Here is a 15144-nt window from a genome sequence, read left to right on the forward strand (position 1 = left end):
AACTATTGCAAATTATTATTCACTTTAATTTAAATCAACCAACATGTCAGGCTTTTATTGTGTAAATAATATCTCGCGAGAACATAGCAGAGGCAAACGGGCAAACATGTGCGATAACGAGAGCAGAATTTCGCGCGCTGAGCCTAAGCTCGCCCAGTGAGCGTGATTGACGCGTCTCCAAACCAATCAGCGCAAAGATAAGAGCTCATCTCAGCCAATCCGTAGCGTGCCGTGCCCGCGGCAGGAGGAGAAACACGTTGTTGAGCAGTTTTATTGATTCGAGGCAGTTCCAGAGCGTTTCGCGGCAGTATTGAACTCCAACAAAAGTAAAACATTTGCACAATATTAATACATAAATCGATATAAAATCGCATCTTCTGTTCTCAAGAGGAAGTACATACAGGTAACGAGATGCTTTTTAATATTTCAGTCGTTAACTTTCGTAGTAGTGAATGCTCTTTATTTACTGTGTAAGTTACGTGTTCATAATTTAGCATACGAGTGATTTGCGTGCTAATAATATTCTTGAATGTACGAGCGTTGTACGTTACTGTAACGTAACTATGTTTTGCGTACATCCGTAATATATTTAATTTTAGCGTTTGACTTTAAATTAATATTAAAGATCCTAAACTGTGCTATTAATAGAGATTCTCCACGTTAAGTTAGCATCTAATTCATTATTTGTACTTACTAATGTAACCGATTTCTTGGAAAGTTGTCTAAATAAACGGAGGGCAGTCCAAAACAACCCCCAAATGACAAGAAAGTATTTGTGTAGGCATGACTGAAGTAATGCAGGGCTTAATAAAGTGTGTATGCTAAATTAATTCACTTTTATATATTAAAATGTTACGTATTACGTTCTGAATCCATATTGTTTAGGTCATCGGTGCATTTTTGACATTTAAGTGTCTGTTTTTGATAACAGAGACCACCCACATGATCAACACCCAACTGGTCGTTTAGATTAGCATAAGTCGGTTTATTTCCGTTCCGTTATTGTGTTAATTTTAATAGATAAGTATGAATTAGATTGACTCGTGTGGTTTGGGTATCATTTATATGTGTGTTTTTTGTCTAAAAGTCGAATGAATCAATGCTGATTTGTTTGACTCATTCATTTACCCTTGACAGATAGGGGGCGCCAGCGGGTATTTCCGCCTAAAACAGGCGTGGTTTGGATGGTAGATATGAAAACAAGGGATTTTTACCTCATTATATATGATCATCACCTCCTTTAGGAATAAATAGTATTTTTTCCCTCTTTTTTTATTTTATCTAATTATATACCACGTTAAAACTTGTTTTTGAACTGTACCATGGTAAAACACAATCATGCAAGTCTAAAATGTAAATGCAAATGGTAATCTTTTAGTACTGTGATTATTCATTAATTTTACTGGTAACGTCTGTCAAAACACAGTGAAGTTACCATCCGATACAATCTATGCAACCAATCTTTTTAATGGGTAGTAAATGATAAACTTCATATTGTGAATTGTTGCAAAGGAGGTTTTGCGAAAGCCTCAATGAAAAACGCAGGCCAACAATGTCAAGTGGAAAAAAACGCACTATTTATATCTCTCACGCTTACGTCACCCAGAATCGAACACCTTTTTCCTGCTCGTCTGAAAGTCCTGGCTCCGGGCCATTGTTTGAACTCTGCCTATAAAATGAAAGAGGAAGGCGGGGGAGGCCTTGGAAGTTTTATGCGCGAGTCGCTTTCTAACGCCGTACCGTTTCAGGTCGGCCGCCATGTGGATCCAGGTGCGCACTATGGATGGCAAGGAGACCCATCGGGTCGACTCCCTGTCCAAGCTCACCAAGGTGGACGAGCTGCGTGGAAAAATCATGGAGCTGTTTAACGTGGAACCGGAAAGACAACGACTGTTTTACAGGGGAAAGCAGGTAATGAAAGCAAAATGGGACACGGTTGTACGTCAACTTTGTTTCTAAAGAGCGTTCAACGTCAATGTTGATTCTATTTTTTGGGAATTAATTGGATTTTGGAAAGTGGGTGTTCCCATATAGAGTTGGTGCGATAACAATATGGATGGTAAAACAATGCCTTTGCCATACGGCTGAACAATAGGGAAGAAAAATGCAAACTTAATTGCTAAATTATGCAATACAATAATAATGTTTTGACTTAAATTAACAAAATATATTTAAAAAATGAAAAAAAAAACATTTTGGCGTATTCAAATAATTTAGCATTTAGTACATTTGCGCTTAGGGATGCATAACGATTAATCGTGATTTAATCAATAGCAGAATAAAAGTTTTTGTTTACATCATATATATGTGTGTGTGATCTGTGTATAGTAACTTTGTATAGATAAATACACACACATGCATCTATTAAATTAAGAAGTGTATATACATTTGTATATTTATGTTTAATTTATTATTTAAATATTTTTTTTTAAAATTATGTGTGCTTATTTATATATTTATTATTATTATTATTATTATACACATTTCAAACGCATATATGATGTAAACAAAAACTTTTATTCTGCTATAGATTAATTGCAATTAATTGTTATGCGTCCCTATTTGCGCTATTTTAAGTAAACGTAAAAATATTGCACATCAATATAAGTTCCTGGTCTCATTGTGCCTGATTAAACAACAATTTTGTGACTCTTGCATATTTTAGCATGATTGCACTTTGACAAATTAACATCCAGATCTGTTACTGTCCGTTCTGTAATTGTTGGCGTCGTAAAATGGTCTCGGTTTGGGTTAATTGTTGTTTGTTGCAGATGGAGGACGGTCACACGCTCTTCGACTACAGCGTGGGTTTGAACGACATTGTTCAGCTGTTGGTGCGACAGGCCGCCCCTCCTCCTGTGGTGCTGTCAAAGGACAAGGAGGCCGAGCTGTCCGACTCGGACTCCGGCTGCGGGTCGACCCCGAGCGAGTCTGATAAGGCCTCCACGCACGGCGAGAGCGAAGTGCAAAGTGCCGGAACCTCCGGTCAAACGGACGCACCGGATTTGGTTGACCCGGGCTTTGGGTTTTACAAGGTAAGACGAGGTCAAATCATCCTACAATGTAAAAAACATTTGTGAAAATATAACTGATGTGGATTTAGCAGAGAGGTTCACAATCGTTGTTTTTCTTAAAGGCCTGGTGATCAAGACTTTTTTTTTAATTCTTTCAGATAAATGAATTTGTGGATGCACGAGACTTGAACATGGGGGCTTGGTTCGAGGCGCAGATTCAAAACGTGACAAAGGCGCCAAAATCTTCAGAGGGAAATGACGGGATTGATGAAGAGGAGATCATTTATCATGTCAAATACGAAGAGTAAGACTTTATAATTTTAAAAATAACAAGAAGTGGGTTTTGGGCTTTCCTATTTAAAGGGATAGTTCTCCCAAATATAAAAATTACACTATGATTTATTCATCCTCAAGCCGTCCTTGATGTATATGATTATCTTTTTTCAGACAAACACAATTTGAGTTGTATGAGAAAATGTCCTGGCTCTTCCAAGCTTTATAATGAGAGTAAATGGTGCTTTTGATTTAAAGTCCAAAAAAGTCTATCTATCTTTCACAGAAGTAATCTACACGGCTCCAGTGGGTTTATAAAAGCCTTCTGAGGACAATCGGTTCAATTTTGTAAGAAAAATTATCCATATTTAAAACTACAAATCAGAAGCACCATTTACTTTCATTACAAAGCTTTGAACAGACAGGACTTTTTCTAATAAAACTCAGATTGTGTTCGTCTGAAAAAGATGATTATATACATTGAGAATGACTTGAGGATGAGTAAATCAAGGGGCAATTTTCATTTTTGCCTATACTGTCCCTTTAACATTTTTTGCCTATACTGTCCCTTTAACGTTTTTTTGCCTATACTGTCCCTTTAACGTTTTTTTGCCTATACTGTCCCTTTAACATTTTTTGGCTATACTGTCCCTTTAACGTTTTTTTGCCTATACTGTCCCTTTAACATTTTTTGGCTATACTGTCCCTTTAACATTTTTTGCCTATACTGTCCCTTTAACGTTTTTTGCCTATACTGTCCCTCTAACGTTTTTTTTTGGCTATATTTTTTGGCTATACTGTCCCTTTAGTGTTTTTTGGCTATACTGTCCAACGTTTTTTTTGGCTATACTGTCCCTTTAACGTTTTTTTGGCTATACTGTCCCTTTAACGTTTTTTGGGCTATACTGTCCTTTTAACATTTTTTGGCTATACTGTCCCTTTAACATTTTTTGCCTATACTGTCCCTTTAACGTTTTTTGGCTATACTGTCCCTTTAACGTTTTTTTTTTGCTATACTGTCCCTTTAACGTTTTTTTTGGCTATACTGTCCCTTTAACGTTTTTTTTGGCTATACTGTCCCTTTAACATTTTTTGCCTATACTGTCCCTTTAACGTTTTTTGCCTATACTGTCCCTCTAACGTTTTTTTGGCTATATTTTTTGGCTATACTGTCCCTTTAGTGTTTTTTGGCTATACTGTCCTTTTAATGTTTTTTGGCTATACTGTCCTTTTAACGTTTTTTTTGGCTATACTGTCCCTTTAACGTTTTTTTTGGCTATACTGTCCCTTTAACGTTTTTTTTGGCTATACTGTCCCTTTAACGTTTTTTTGGCTATACTGTCCCTTTAACGTTTTTTTGGCTATACTGTCCCTTTAACGTTTTTTTTGGCTATACTGTCCCTTTAACGTTTTTTTTTTTTTGGCTATACTGTCCCTTTAACCTTTTTTTGACTATACTGTCCCTTTAACATTTTTTGCCTATACTGTCCCTTTAACATTTAATTTTGTGAGTTTATTGGCTACGAGCTAATAAACTATCTCTCAAGCATTATTTTGTGTGTTGATCGCGTTGCATTACATGCAGAACACCTGGATTCATCTCTAAAAGAAACATCCAGACTCCATTCATCTTTGTGTTAAACCATCAGTTCATCAAAGGCTGACTGTTAGACGCCTCAATGATATTCGCCCCTCCTTTAACCACTTGTGGTCTGTGCAGTTACCCCGAGAACGGAGTGGTGCAGCTGCGGGGTAAAGACGTTCGCCCGCGGGCGCGCACGGTCTACCAGTGGCACCAGCTGGAGGAGGGCATGATCGTCATGGTAAACTACAACCCTGACGAACCCAAAGAGCGTGGATACTGGTATGACGCCCAGATCCAGAGGAAAAGGGAGACTCGGACCCAGCGGGAAGTTTTCGGAAAGATTCTGCTAGGGTATGCTAACCTGTTTACAGTCAAACTGTTCATTTTTTTATGCATTTAAAAATTAAAAATGTGTGGTGTAAATTGTTGCATTTTGTAAGCAGGATGAGGATTGTGTATCTGAGCAAACTTGGTATGAATGTTTTGCTGGTATTTGTCTCATTTTCTTTGTTTGTCTATCTTTCAGAGAGGCTGGTGATTCTCTCAACGACTGTCGAATAATGTTCGTGACTGAAATTTACAAGATCGAAGAACCGGGAAGTGCAGAGGGACCAGCTGCCTCTTCTGAAAGCCCTCTTAAAAGTAAGTCTCCTTAGGTTTTTAAACTTTGGCCCTGCCCCAAATGGTGCCATTCATGTGGCCGGTGCGTACACGTATCCATTAAGTCCACAAGATGGTAGGGTGTCCCTTTTTGTTATTATTGAGGTTTTAAAAAGGGTGCTCATGGACACTTTTCCTGTGGAAAGTTTAGACTTGGTGTTTTGTGTGCCATTTAGGACGGGGCCTTTAAAAACATTTTAAATAGAGGACCATGTAGAAAGTCCTAATGTTACCTCCTTTATTTCTCTCAGGATCAAACGGGCCCGAGTGCAAAGTCTGCAAAGACGACCCGAAGAAGAACTGCCGTATGTGTAACTGTCATGTGTGTGGTGTGAAGCAAGATCCCGACAAACAGCTGCTGTGTGATGAATGCGACATGGCGTTTCACACGTACTGCCTGAATCCCCCGCTGACCACCATCCCAGAAGATGAAGACTGGTAAGCCATCACTCATTAACAGCTCATTTATCCAGAATGAATCACAGTGGGACAGGTCAAGGGGGTGTGTGGCGTTTCGGGTGTTGAACTGCTTTTTATTCATCAGCTGAGATTTTAATTAACTATAATGACAATTCAATCTAAAATACTTTTTCTAATCACATTAAAATGAGGCGTGAACCCTTTTTTCGACCATGCAAAAATCTTTCTTGCAATGTTGCACCATGCCACTTCCATTTTTAATGCATTTGTACATTTTCACAATAAATAATTTCCTGTTATGTTTCGACACATTTTCGTCATGAAATTTCACAAGTTCTTGTGTCACTTAGACTCGCGCCTTTTTGTTTCGCAGGTACTGTCCAGAATGCCGTAACGATGCCAGTGAGGTGGTTCTGGCTGGGGAAAAGCTGAAGGAAAGTAAGAAGAAAGCAAAAATGGCGTCTGCGAGCTCATCCAGCCAGAGAGACTGGGGAAAGGTGCGTTTCTAACTCCGTCCAACCGGTTACCACCAAAGTATTTCTGATGACTTTTGTTTTAGGGCTAAAAACATCATCGTTTTACGATGCATTGCAATCCTAAAGTTGAACCCTTATTCTCAATACGCTTATTCAGTCCGCCTCCATGTTGATTACAAAACAATGCTGTGAGGTATGGACCTCCAGAGCGTGCACTTTAAAGTTTAAACCTATTGTTTTGTATTCGGATGCTGGTCATTCAGCCATCAAAATACATAATTTTACAAATTTTGAAACCCCAGAAATCATGGATTGTTAAAATTAGAGAGCACTTATGACCTAATTTGAGAGAAAAGCAGTGCAAAGTGTGCATAATATCTGTTTTGGATATTAGCCTGTTGGCTAATCGCTAATTTCTCATGTTTACTTTTCTTTAAAACACCAACATAGTTGTTTTCATAAAATATTGTATTGTTGCACTAAGTATACATCTCAGTTTGTATAGATCATAAGAGTATGTCATGTATTTTCTCCTTTGTTTATTCAAGACATGAACATTGACTTAATAACGTGTGATTTGACTTGATAACAAGCTATTTATGTAATTAGTTAGTTTTGCAAGTATTATGATGATGCGTTCACACCAAATGCGAATGAAGCATTACAGTGGGTTCACATCAGACATGAGTTTGATGATTTGCGCAAGTAGATTACATACAAAGTCAATGCAAAGACGCGATCAGACACGTCCTTGCGTGGAGCGATGCGAGTGACACGATATGGGCGGCACGTTTGCCGCGAAAACACGCAATATTCGCCTCAAATGCGTCTTCGCCCAAGTTGAAAATATTCAACTCGAGCGAAAAAATTTGCATGACACGAAGTTAAATCCCGTGAGAAATCTAGAGCGAGTAACGCAATGCCCCGCGTTTGGTGTGTATGTAGCATAAGACGCGAGTTTAAAAAAAGATCTTCCCGCCGCATTAACCAGTCAGGAGCTTGCTTTAGTAGTGATGTGATTACGCAACAGCAATGGAGGAAAAAATCATTGTCGCTGTATGTGGACAACCGTAGCTGTATGACACATCTTTGTATTTTTATAAAAATGGGAATTTAAAGGGTCTTGCTTGGAAGAGAGAAGAAAGTGGATGAGGAGGTTGGACAATCTAGTACATGCATGAATACATATTGAGACTACAAGCTAGCTAAAGCCAGCAAATTGAGTGTATTTGCGTCTGAATTTCATGCGTGAATGAAGCTAGCTAACTAAAAACGTTCAAGCATTCAACTATGCGCAAATAACATGATTTATTCGCTTCATTCGCGTCTGGTGTGAACGCACAGTTAAAGAGTTAAACCCCATATGAAGTTGTGTCCAAATGTTATTCAGTAAGAAGTTAATCCTGCTTCTGTTGATTTTTCTCCATACCGGAGAAAAGTTTTAACGTATTCATGCATTGCGTTTTTTGTAATCTGTACGAATCGTAGATATGTACTTGGGGTATGGGACTATAATTGTGTTAAAAAAAAAGTAAGCATGCTTACAACAATAGAAATTGGTGATTAGCCAACAGGCTAATAACAAAGCAAATTTTAAGTACACAATGCGCTGCTTCTAATATCAAAATTAGGTCATGTGTCTCTTCTTATTTTAACAATCCGTGATTTCCAAGGGGAAATTGTAAAACTATTTATTTTCTGTGTTTTGATGGCTGAATGACCAATATCCCTGTACAAAACAATTGGTTTGAAGCGCATGCTCTGGACGTCCATCCCTCACAGCCTCGGCTTGGAATCAACATGGTGGCAGCAGACTGAATAATGCGTATCGGCACGTTAAAGATGCCACATACGCATTTTATCAATGAAACAAGATGACAGATTGAATTAAATAATTGACATAATAATCGCAATCGAAACATAAGACCAGTGAAGATTCACACCCCTATTCTGTTTTGTAGGGTATGGCTTGTGTCGGCCGCACCAAGCAATGCACCATCGTACCCTCCAACCATTACGGCCCTGTTCCTGGAGTCCCGGTGGGAACCCTCTGGAAGTTCAGGGTGCAGGTGCGTATCTGTGTTTTTGTTCATGTTTCTTCAGTCATGAAAATGTCTAGTTAGCGATGTACCTTTTTTTTTTTTACGCAACATTTGTGTGAATTCCTAATCGTGATGTTGAAGAATTGAGGATAGGTAAGGATAAAGTTTATATTATGTGTATTATACATAGGTGAGCGAATCAGGAGTCCACAGGCCTCACGTCGCTGGGATTCACGGCAGAAGTAACGACGGCGCTTATTCTCTCGTGCTCGCCGGAGGCTACGAAGATGATGTGGTATGCTATACGACACGCTTATTAAACGTGTGGTGCAGAAATGTCCTCTCTATTCATCTTTATTTTTGCCGTCATTACAGGATGATGGTAATGAATTCACCTACACTGGGTCCGGGGGTCGCGATCTCTCCGGGAACAAGCGAACAGCCGAGCAGTCCTGTGATCAAAAGCTCACCAACATGAACAGGTCAGAAGATCTCCATCATCTACTGTATGTTTAGCACACAAAATGTTTCTCATCTATTTCTCATCCGTTGTATTTCCAGGGCACTTGCTTTAAACTGCAACGCCGCTGTGAATGACAAAGAAGGGGCGGAAGCCAAGGACTGGAAGGCGGGGAAACCCGTGAGGGTCGTGCGAAGCTCCAAGGGTCGCAAACATAGCAAGTTCTCCCCTGAAGATGGCAACCGCTACGATGGCATTTACAAAGTATGAAATCGACAAAGTGTGTTCATGGCTTACTCGAATGATGGCTGGGAAGTAATTTTGTGTCGTTTATCAGGTGGTGAAGTACTGGCCAGAGAAAGGCAAGTCTGGTTTTCTCGTTTGGAGATATCTGCTGAAAAGAAATGATGATGAGGCGGCACCGTGGACACGTGAGGGGAAAGAGCGCAATAAGAAACTCGGACTCACCATGCAGGTGATGTGGCTTAAAACCAAATGCATGACCCAAGCAGAATAAATGAAGTTTTTGATAGTGGGTAATTGTCGTTACCCATCCACAATTTTGGTATGAACAGGATCAGCAATGCAACAAATAGTGCAGCACACGGATTTAAACTTGTAAGCTATAAACCGGACACATTTGTGACTTATTTACCTTGCTCTCTTACTCTTCAGTATCCAGAGGGTTATCTGGAGGCCGTGGCCGCCAAAGAGAAGGAGAAAGAGAATAAAAATGAGGATGATGTCGAGGAAACGCCTACTAAGGGCAAACGAAAGAGGAAATCTCAAACCGGTAGGGCGAAAGGTCAAGATCGATCGTCTATGTCAATATTACGATTTGGTCCACTGTAACATCTTTGTTTTTCTGATAGTGGATGACGAGAAGAGTTCTCCAACTAAAGGCACTCCCAAAAAGATGAAGGTGGAGGCGTATAAGCTGAGCAAAGAGCAGAAGGCTTTTATCAAAGAGGACGAGCTCAACAAGAAACTGTGGGACGAAGCCATGGAGTCTCTAAAGCTCGGACCTGTATGTACAAACCGGCATGGTTACTTGAGTTTTGCTGGATTGGCTTGAAACGAACGTGAAGACTAAATTGTCTGTTGTTGTGTTCCTCAGCGCTTCGTGAATAAGGTGGAGGAAGTTTTCCTTTGCATCTGCTGTCAAGAAGTCGTTTACCAGCCTGTCACCACAGAATGCCAACACAACGTCTGCAGGGTACGACACAATCACACATGCAATGAAATGCATGCAATATCTTGCGTTTTATGACATGATATCACATGAAAAAAAATATATATATGTATGCGCAATTTGCTTGGTTTACAGTAACTGCAAACATGTATAATCCTAAAAATGCTAATTTTCTGTTTTTACAGGAATGCCTTCAGCGCTCTTTCAGAGCCGAGGTGTACACCTGCCCAGCCTGCCGATACGACCTCGGCAAAAACTACGAAATGACCGTGAACAAACCTCTTCAAGCCATCCTCACCCAACTCTTCCCAGGGTACAGCAGTGGACGGTGATGTCACAGAATTCCAATAAAACGCGAACGGATTTCCAATTTTAATATATTTAACAAATAATCCAGGTCGTAGGATTGATTTGATAAGTTTGAAATCTGCTATTTGATTTGGCCCAGTTTTGCGATCTGCCTTTATCTAGCCAGCGCGTTGTAGGCATGTTCCCAAAGTGTCTCGAAGGCGATTCGACTAGTCATATTTTAGCTATAGCAGCTTTTTTTAAGAAATGCGCAATTGCCTTTTTGTACTCCGTACCAGCAGAAAGAACTGTAGCTATGCACAATGACGACATTCCCACCGTTAGCATCGCAAGTTGCAGTGTTTTGTCATAGTTTGTACGAGTGCACTGCGTCTCGAATCCCGTTAAAACGTGTTAAGCTCAATGTGTGCAGTAACATTCTCACATACGTGTACGACATTCGCAACGTTAATAATTTTTTGCATACTAAGTTCCGTGAGGTGCCGTAGCTTTTCAAACATACTGTAATGATTTACATTTGGCTTTATGAAGTGTTTTTATCATTGTGCCGTTAACTAAATTGAATCTAAAATCAATTCGTTTTAACGTAGTAGTAATTTACGTAAACGCTCTGAACTTATTCTTGTTTTTCTCGTCTAAATCGCAACTAAATTTTAATACGTGAAAAGAATTGTTATTATCTCTTTGTGTGTATTTGCTTTGCTCTTTAACTGCTGTATGTGCTTTAAAAATCGAGTGTCGTCTTTTTTTTGTGTTTAATTTCTCCTCGTTGCCGTTATATGCAAACAGTGGTCATGCATTTGAGAACCTCTGAAATTTGTGTACCGAACCAGCATTTATCTGGTTCGGATTTCACTTCCTAGGCTCGGCGTGTTCACACTGGATCAGGTTTTATATGCACCTGGTCTGTCTTGACTACAATGGTCTTTAAGGTGAATCCTCGGACCGTTTTATTCGCACAAACCCAGACAGTTTGACTCATTCAGGAAATATTTAATGTGTCTTCTCACACGATGACGTTCTTTGCTTGTTGTAAGAGTTATTATAGTATTTGCTAAATATAAATGCCGATGGCTGCAGATATTGTTTTTTTTTTTTATGGTTTCTTTTTAGTTTTACCTCAACTATTTCTAATTTGCGTAGGAGCTGTATATTCTGAAATTGAAATTGTATATTTTTTAGCACTTGAATTTAGTCATTGTATGTAGTGCCCAGTGCATAGCTGTTTCTCTTGCACTGGAGTGAGTGCTATATTTTTCAATAAACTTCATTGAACTTTTATATAAAATAAACCCTGTGCTTGCTTTTCAATTTTGTGTGTTGTGTACACTTCAAGTATTTTTAGTTGTTTGTAATGCTAGCATAGCAAAAACTTTATTATTTGTAGTACATTAGCTATTTATATGTACAGTAGAATATATTCAGTATAAACGTAGAAGTACACGTGTAGCTTATAACAATACTGTAGTATACTTGAGTATTTACTATAGTAAATTGTAGCATACTACAGAATATAGTTATGTATTAGTTATACACTTCGTTAGTGTATACTATAGTATTCTGTCTTAATACATTTAATGAATTGAAACAGCGTGGTGAATCGTAGTATGTTTTAGTAATTACTATGGTAAGGACGTACGTTTGTGTGTGAACGTAGTGTAGAATTCTGTTGTCAGCAAAAATAAATTATTTACCGACAAGAAAATTGTAAATATATCTATCTACAGACATTTAACACGCACGAATGAAAATATATGTCATACCGGAAGACACGCCACTGTTACGTGCAGTACGTGGTTTCCGCAATAGTACTCTCACAAACATGACGCGATTGGCTAGTCGAGACATCAATCAAGCACACGAGCCAATGGGGAATATCGCTTTGGATCGACCCAACCAATCAATCTTCATGTTTCGCTGCAGTGGGCGGAGCCGCGGCCCAACGCTGCTGTACGATACTACCGAGCCTTTGGATTCCTAAAAACGGAAGAATTAAGCGTAAAACCGTGAGAAAATATTGAAAACGAACCGGAACGGCAGGTAAAGCGATTAATTTCGCATGATATTGCGGTTTCTGTTCGGGTCCGAGGTGATTGCACGAGGTTGTATTGTGGTTTGCGTTGTTATGGAGCAGCTGTTAAGGTGCTTGTCAAAGCTGTAGCAGCAATGCTAGAAATGAGGAAAATAATGAAATTAAAGGCGTCGCGTTTCGACACAGGCGTGTGTTTGTTGCATAAGACGATGTATATAGTGTGTATGCATTGTTTTATTGGTTTATAATGTGTGTTTTATTGCGTTAAGCCCCGGTAGTGCCGATGTATTCAGCTATAGGCAACACACATACACAAAGGCCATTTAAACCCTGTGTGTCAGTCTCATGCTGTTTGAACTTGAGTCGGGCTCGAGACTGTTTACATGCATTTGTTACTGATTTATTTGATGCACCTGGTGTGTTAATAGTAAATAATCAGCTTGAGTGTGATGTTTAATGTAAAATAAAATGTTATTTGAATTGGAAACTAAATAAAGATGTGTCAGCTGGAGAAATGCACACCAACTTGTTTTGAACTTGGGTGCTGGGGTGTCTGTTGCATGCAGTTATGATCTCCTTCATGCATGCATGCATGCATGCTTTGTTTATGTGATAAGCATGATCAGTAGTGCCATTATTAAATATAATACTGTCAATATGTGTGTATTTTATAGAAAATGCACATCCAGTTGGTTTGAATGCTGGGTGTCTTTTGCATGCAAACATTGTTTTTTTTAAGCATGCATATGCTTTGTTGTGTAATAAGCATAGATTGTAATGTGATTATTAAAATACAGTAGGTAAAGAAAGCTGTGTGGGCTATAGAAATGCTTTTACAGTTGTTTTTTATAATTAAGCTGGGATGTCTTTTGCATGCAATTAACATTTAATTGCATGCATTGTTTTTTGTTAAAATGATCATCAGTAGTGTGGGTATTAATATTTAATACAATAATTGTAATCTGTTTAATACGTTATCTACAGAAATGCATAAATATAGTAAACTTTGTAAATCTGAATTGCATGTCCAGTTATTTGATTTTGAGGTGGTGTCAAGTTTGCACATGTTTACATCATGCATACATAATCTTTGATAATACGCAGGTTGTTCATTTCTAGTGTAATATAATATAGTGTGATTTCATGTTTTAGTGGTTTGGTTGTCTATAAAGCATGAGCATGAGATTGTGTGTTTCCTTGCTTTGGAAAATGTTAAAGTTGTCAAAGTGCCAAAGGCAAATTTCAACCACACCAACTATTTGCATTCTGATTTACCTTCCTTACATTATATTATATTATTAATTTTCTTAGTATTATTATATTAGTATGATATTTTGAAGGGATCTGTATGTTCACTAAGTATTTAGCAGGATTTAATAGCTAAATATCTGTGTAACACATGTCACACAAAACATATCCTTAAACTAGTTTGATGCGTTTTATGCATAAGAAAATGTCATGCAAAGCTTGCTAACCGAAACCTAATTGTAAACCATTCAAGTATACTGGGGTACAAAAAAATACATTAAACTAATGCCACTTAAATTGGAAATTTTGCACTATAAAAAAGTTTGAACTGTGTTGGTCAAGTTTAAAATTATTACGGTGGTAAGTTTATAATAATATGAGGTATGTAAATTCAGTATTTGTTTTCAGCTTTTCATTAGTGGATTAAATTTTTTTTATGTCTTTTTATGTATCTCATATACATTTACAAACAGATATATTGGGGCATATATTATAAAATATAAAATTTTTAAATGTAGAAAATATGAGAGTGTTGGGTTCCTCATTTGACATTATGTAATATTATTGTGTAGTTTTTCTTTTTAAAGTCCAATCCAAATGTAGTTTTTAATGTTTAATATTGTTTAACTTACTGTATTTAATTACTAATGTTTGTGAGTTCAACGTAATTATTAACTCTATAGGTGAAAGGCATTAATAACAAAATTAACATTTATATTATTTTTAATTCCCGTACACTTTTTACATATTTTTAGTATTTTTTTTAAATAATTAGGGCTGGGTATCGATTTAGATGTTCCAGATTGATTCGATTTAGATTCACAAGCTATAAAATCGATGAGATTGCAATTCTCGGTTCGATTTTCAATTCCGATTCTCTGGTTCATTTTTATACTTGATTCTCGATTCAACTTATTGAATATATGTTTTATACAAATCTATATTTATAAAAAAGAACAGTAAACATAAGTTTACAAGTGGGTAATTAATAAAAATAAATTAAAAGCAACAAAACTGTATATTAAACTCTTTTATTTTAGGTACACTTGTGTACATTAAAACAGAACCCATCTCTAATTTTCAAATGCATACAATTATGTTAAATTCAATACGATTTTGATGCAAGATGAAAAATGTATGTTGAAAAAAGTCAGAACAGTTGCATTCCTTAAAAAAAGAAATATGAAAAAATAATTGATTCATGGCTTTTGGGAATTGATTTTGAATCGACCACGTAAAAACACCCTGATTAATTGAAAAATGATTTGTTTTGCCCAGCCCTAGTAATAATAAAATTTTCTCCCTTTTTTCAGATTTTAATGTTTATTTGAATACGTTAGAAGTAAAGTACAAACTGTATTTAAACACACACAGGTTGTTATTAGTTTTGATTCTGGCTTATTTTATTAATTTGTTTTGTTTTGTGTTGACGT

The 15144-nt window shown here is 37.5% G+C and overlaps 2 protein-coding genes across 3 annotated transcripts in view; both read left to right on the forward strand.

Annotated features, from left to right (window-relative positions):
* Nucleotides 1–267: 267 nt before the first annotated feature.
* Nucleotides 268–11723, forward strand: uhrf1 (ubiquitin-like with PHD and ring finger domains 1). The gene is made up of 17 exons (XM_065244397.1): nucleotides 268–403; nucleotides 1749–1911; nucleotides 2772–3035; nucleotides 3173–3318; nucleotides 5008–5223; nucleotides 5399–5514; nucleotides 5784–5970; nucleotides 6326–6449; nucleotides 8390–8497; nucleotides 8661–8765; nucleotides 8846–8952; nucleotides 9032–9194; nucleotides 9268–9405; nucleotides 9606–9723; nucleotides 9803–9957; nucleotides 10048–10146; nucleotides 10308–11723. Exons 2-17 carry the CDS (start codon nucleotides 1759–1761, stop codon nucleotides 10452–10454), a joined length of 2346 nt encoding a protein of 781 aa, XP_065100469.1. The 5' UTR covers nucleotides 268–403; nucleotides 1749–1758; the 3' UTR covers nucleotides 10455–11723.
* Nucleotides 11724–12351: 628 nt separating this feature from the next.
* Nucleotides 12352–15144, forward strand: part of kdm4b (lysine (K)-specific demethylase 4B) — a 41320-nt gene continuing 38527 nt past the window's right edge. For both annotated transcript variants that reach the window (XM_065244398.1, XM_065244399.1), the window contains exon 1: nucleotides 12352–12471. The gene's annotated coding sequence lies outside the window, so the exon portion shown is untranslated. The remainder of the gene's footprint in view (nucleotides 12472–15144) is intronic.

Source organism: Paramisgurnus dabryanus, chromosome 24 (assembly GCF_030506205.2).
Source record: "Paramisgurnus dabryanus chromosome 24, PD_genome_1.1, whole genome shotgun sequence".
Classification (NCBI taxonomy): domain Eukaryota; kingdom Metazoa; phylum Chordata; class Actinopteri; order Cypriniformes; family Cobitidae; genus Paramisgurnus; species Paramisgurnus dabryanus.

What these genes read in the sequence shown, in the direction of transcription:
- uhrf1 (XM_065244397.1), top strand. Translation starts at nt 1,759, where the DNA reads ATGTGGATCCAGGTGCGCACTATGGATGGCAAGGAGACCCATCGGGTC. An exon ending in GCCAGAGAGACTGGGGAAAG is followed by an intron (nt 6,450 to 8,389) that starts GTGCGTTTCTAA and finishes TCTGTTTTGTAG; the next exon opens with GGTATGGCTTGTGTCGGCCG. An exon ending in AGTCTCTAAAGCTCGGACCT is followed by an intron (nt 9,958 to 10,047) that starts GTATGTACAAAC and finishes TGTGTTCCTCAG; the next exon opens with CGCTTCGTGAATAAGGTGGA.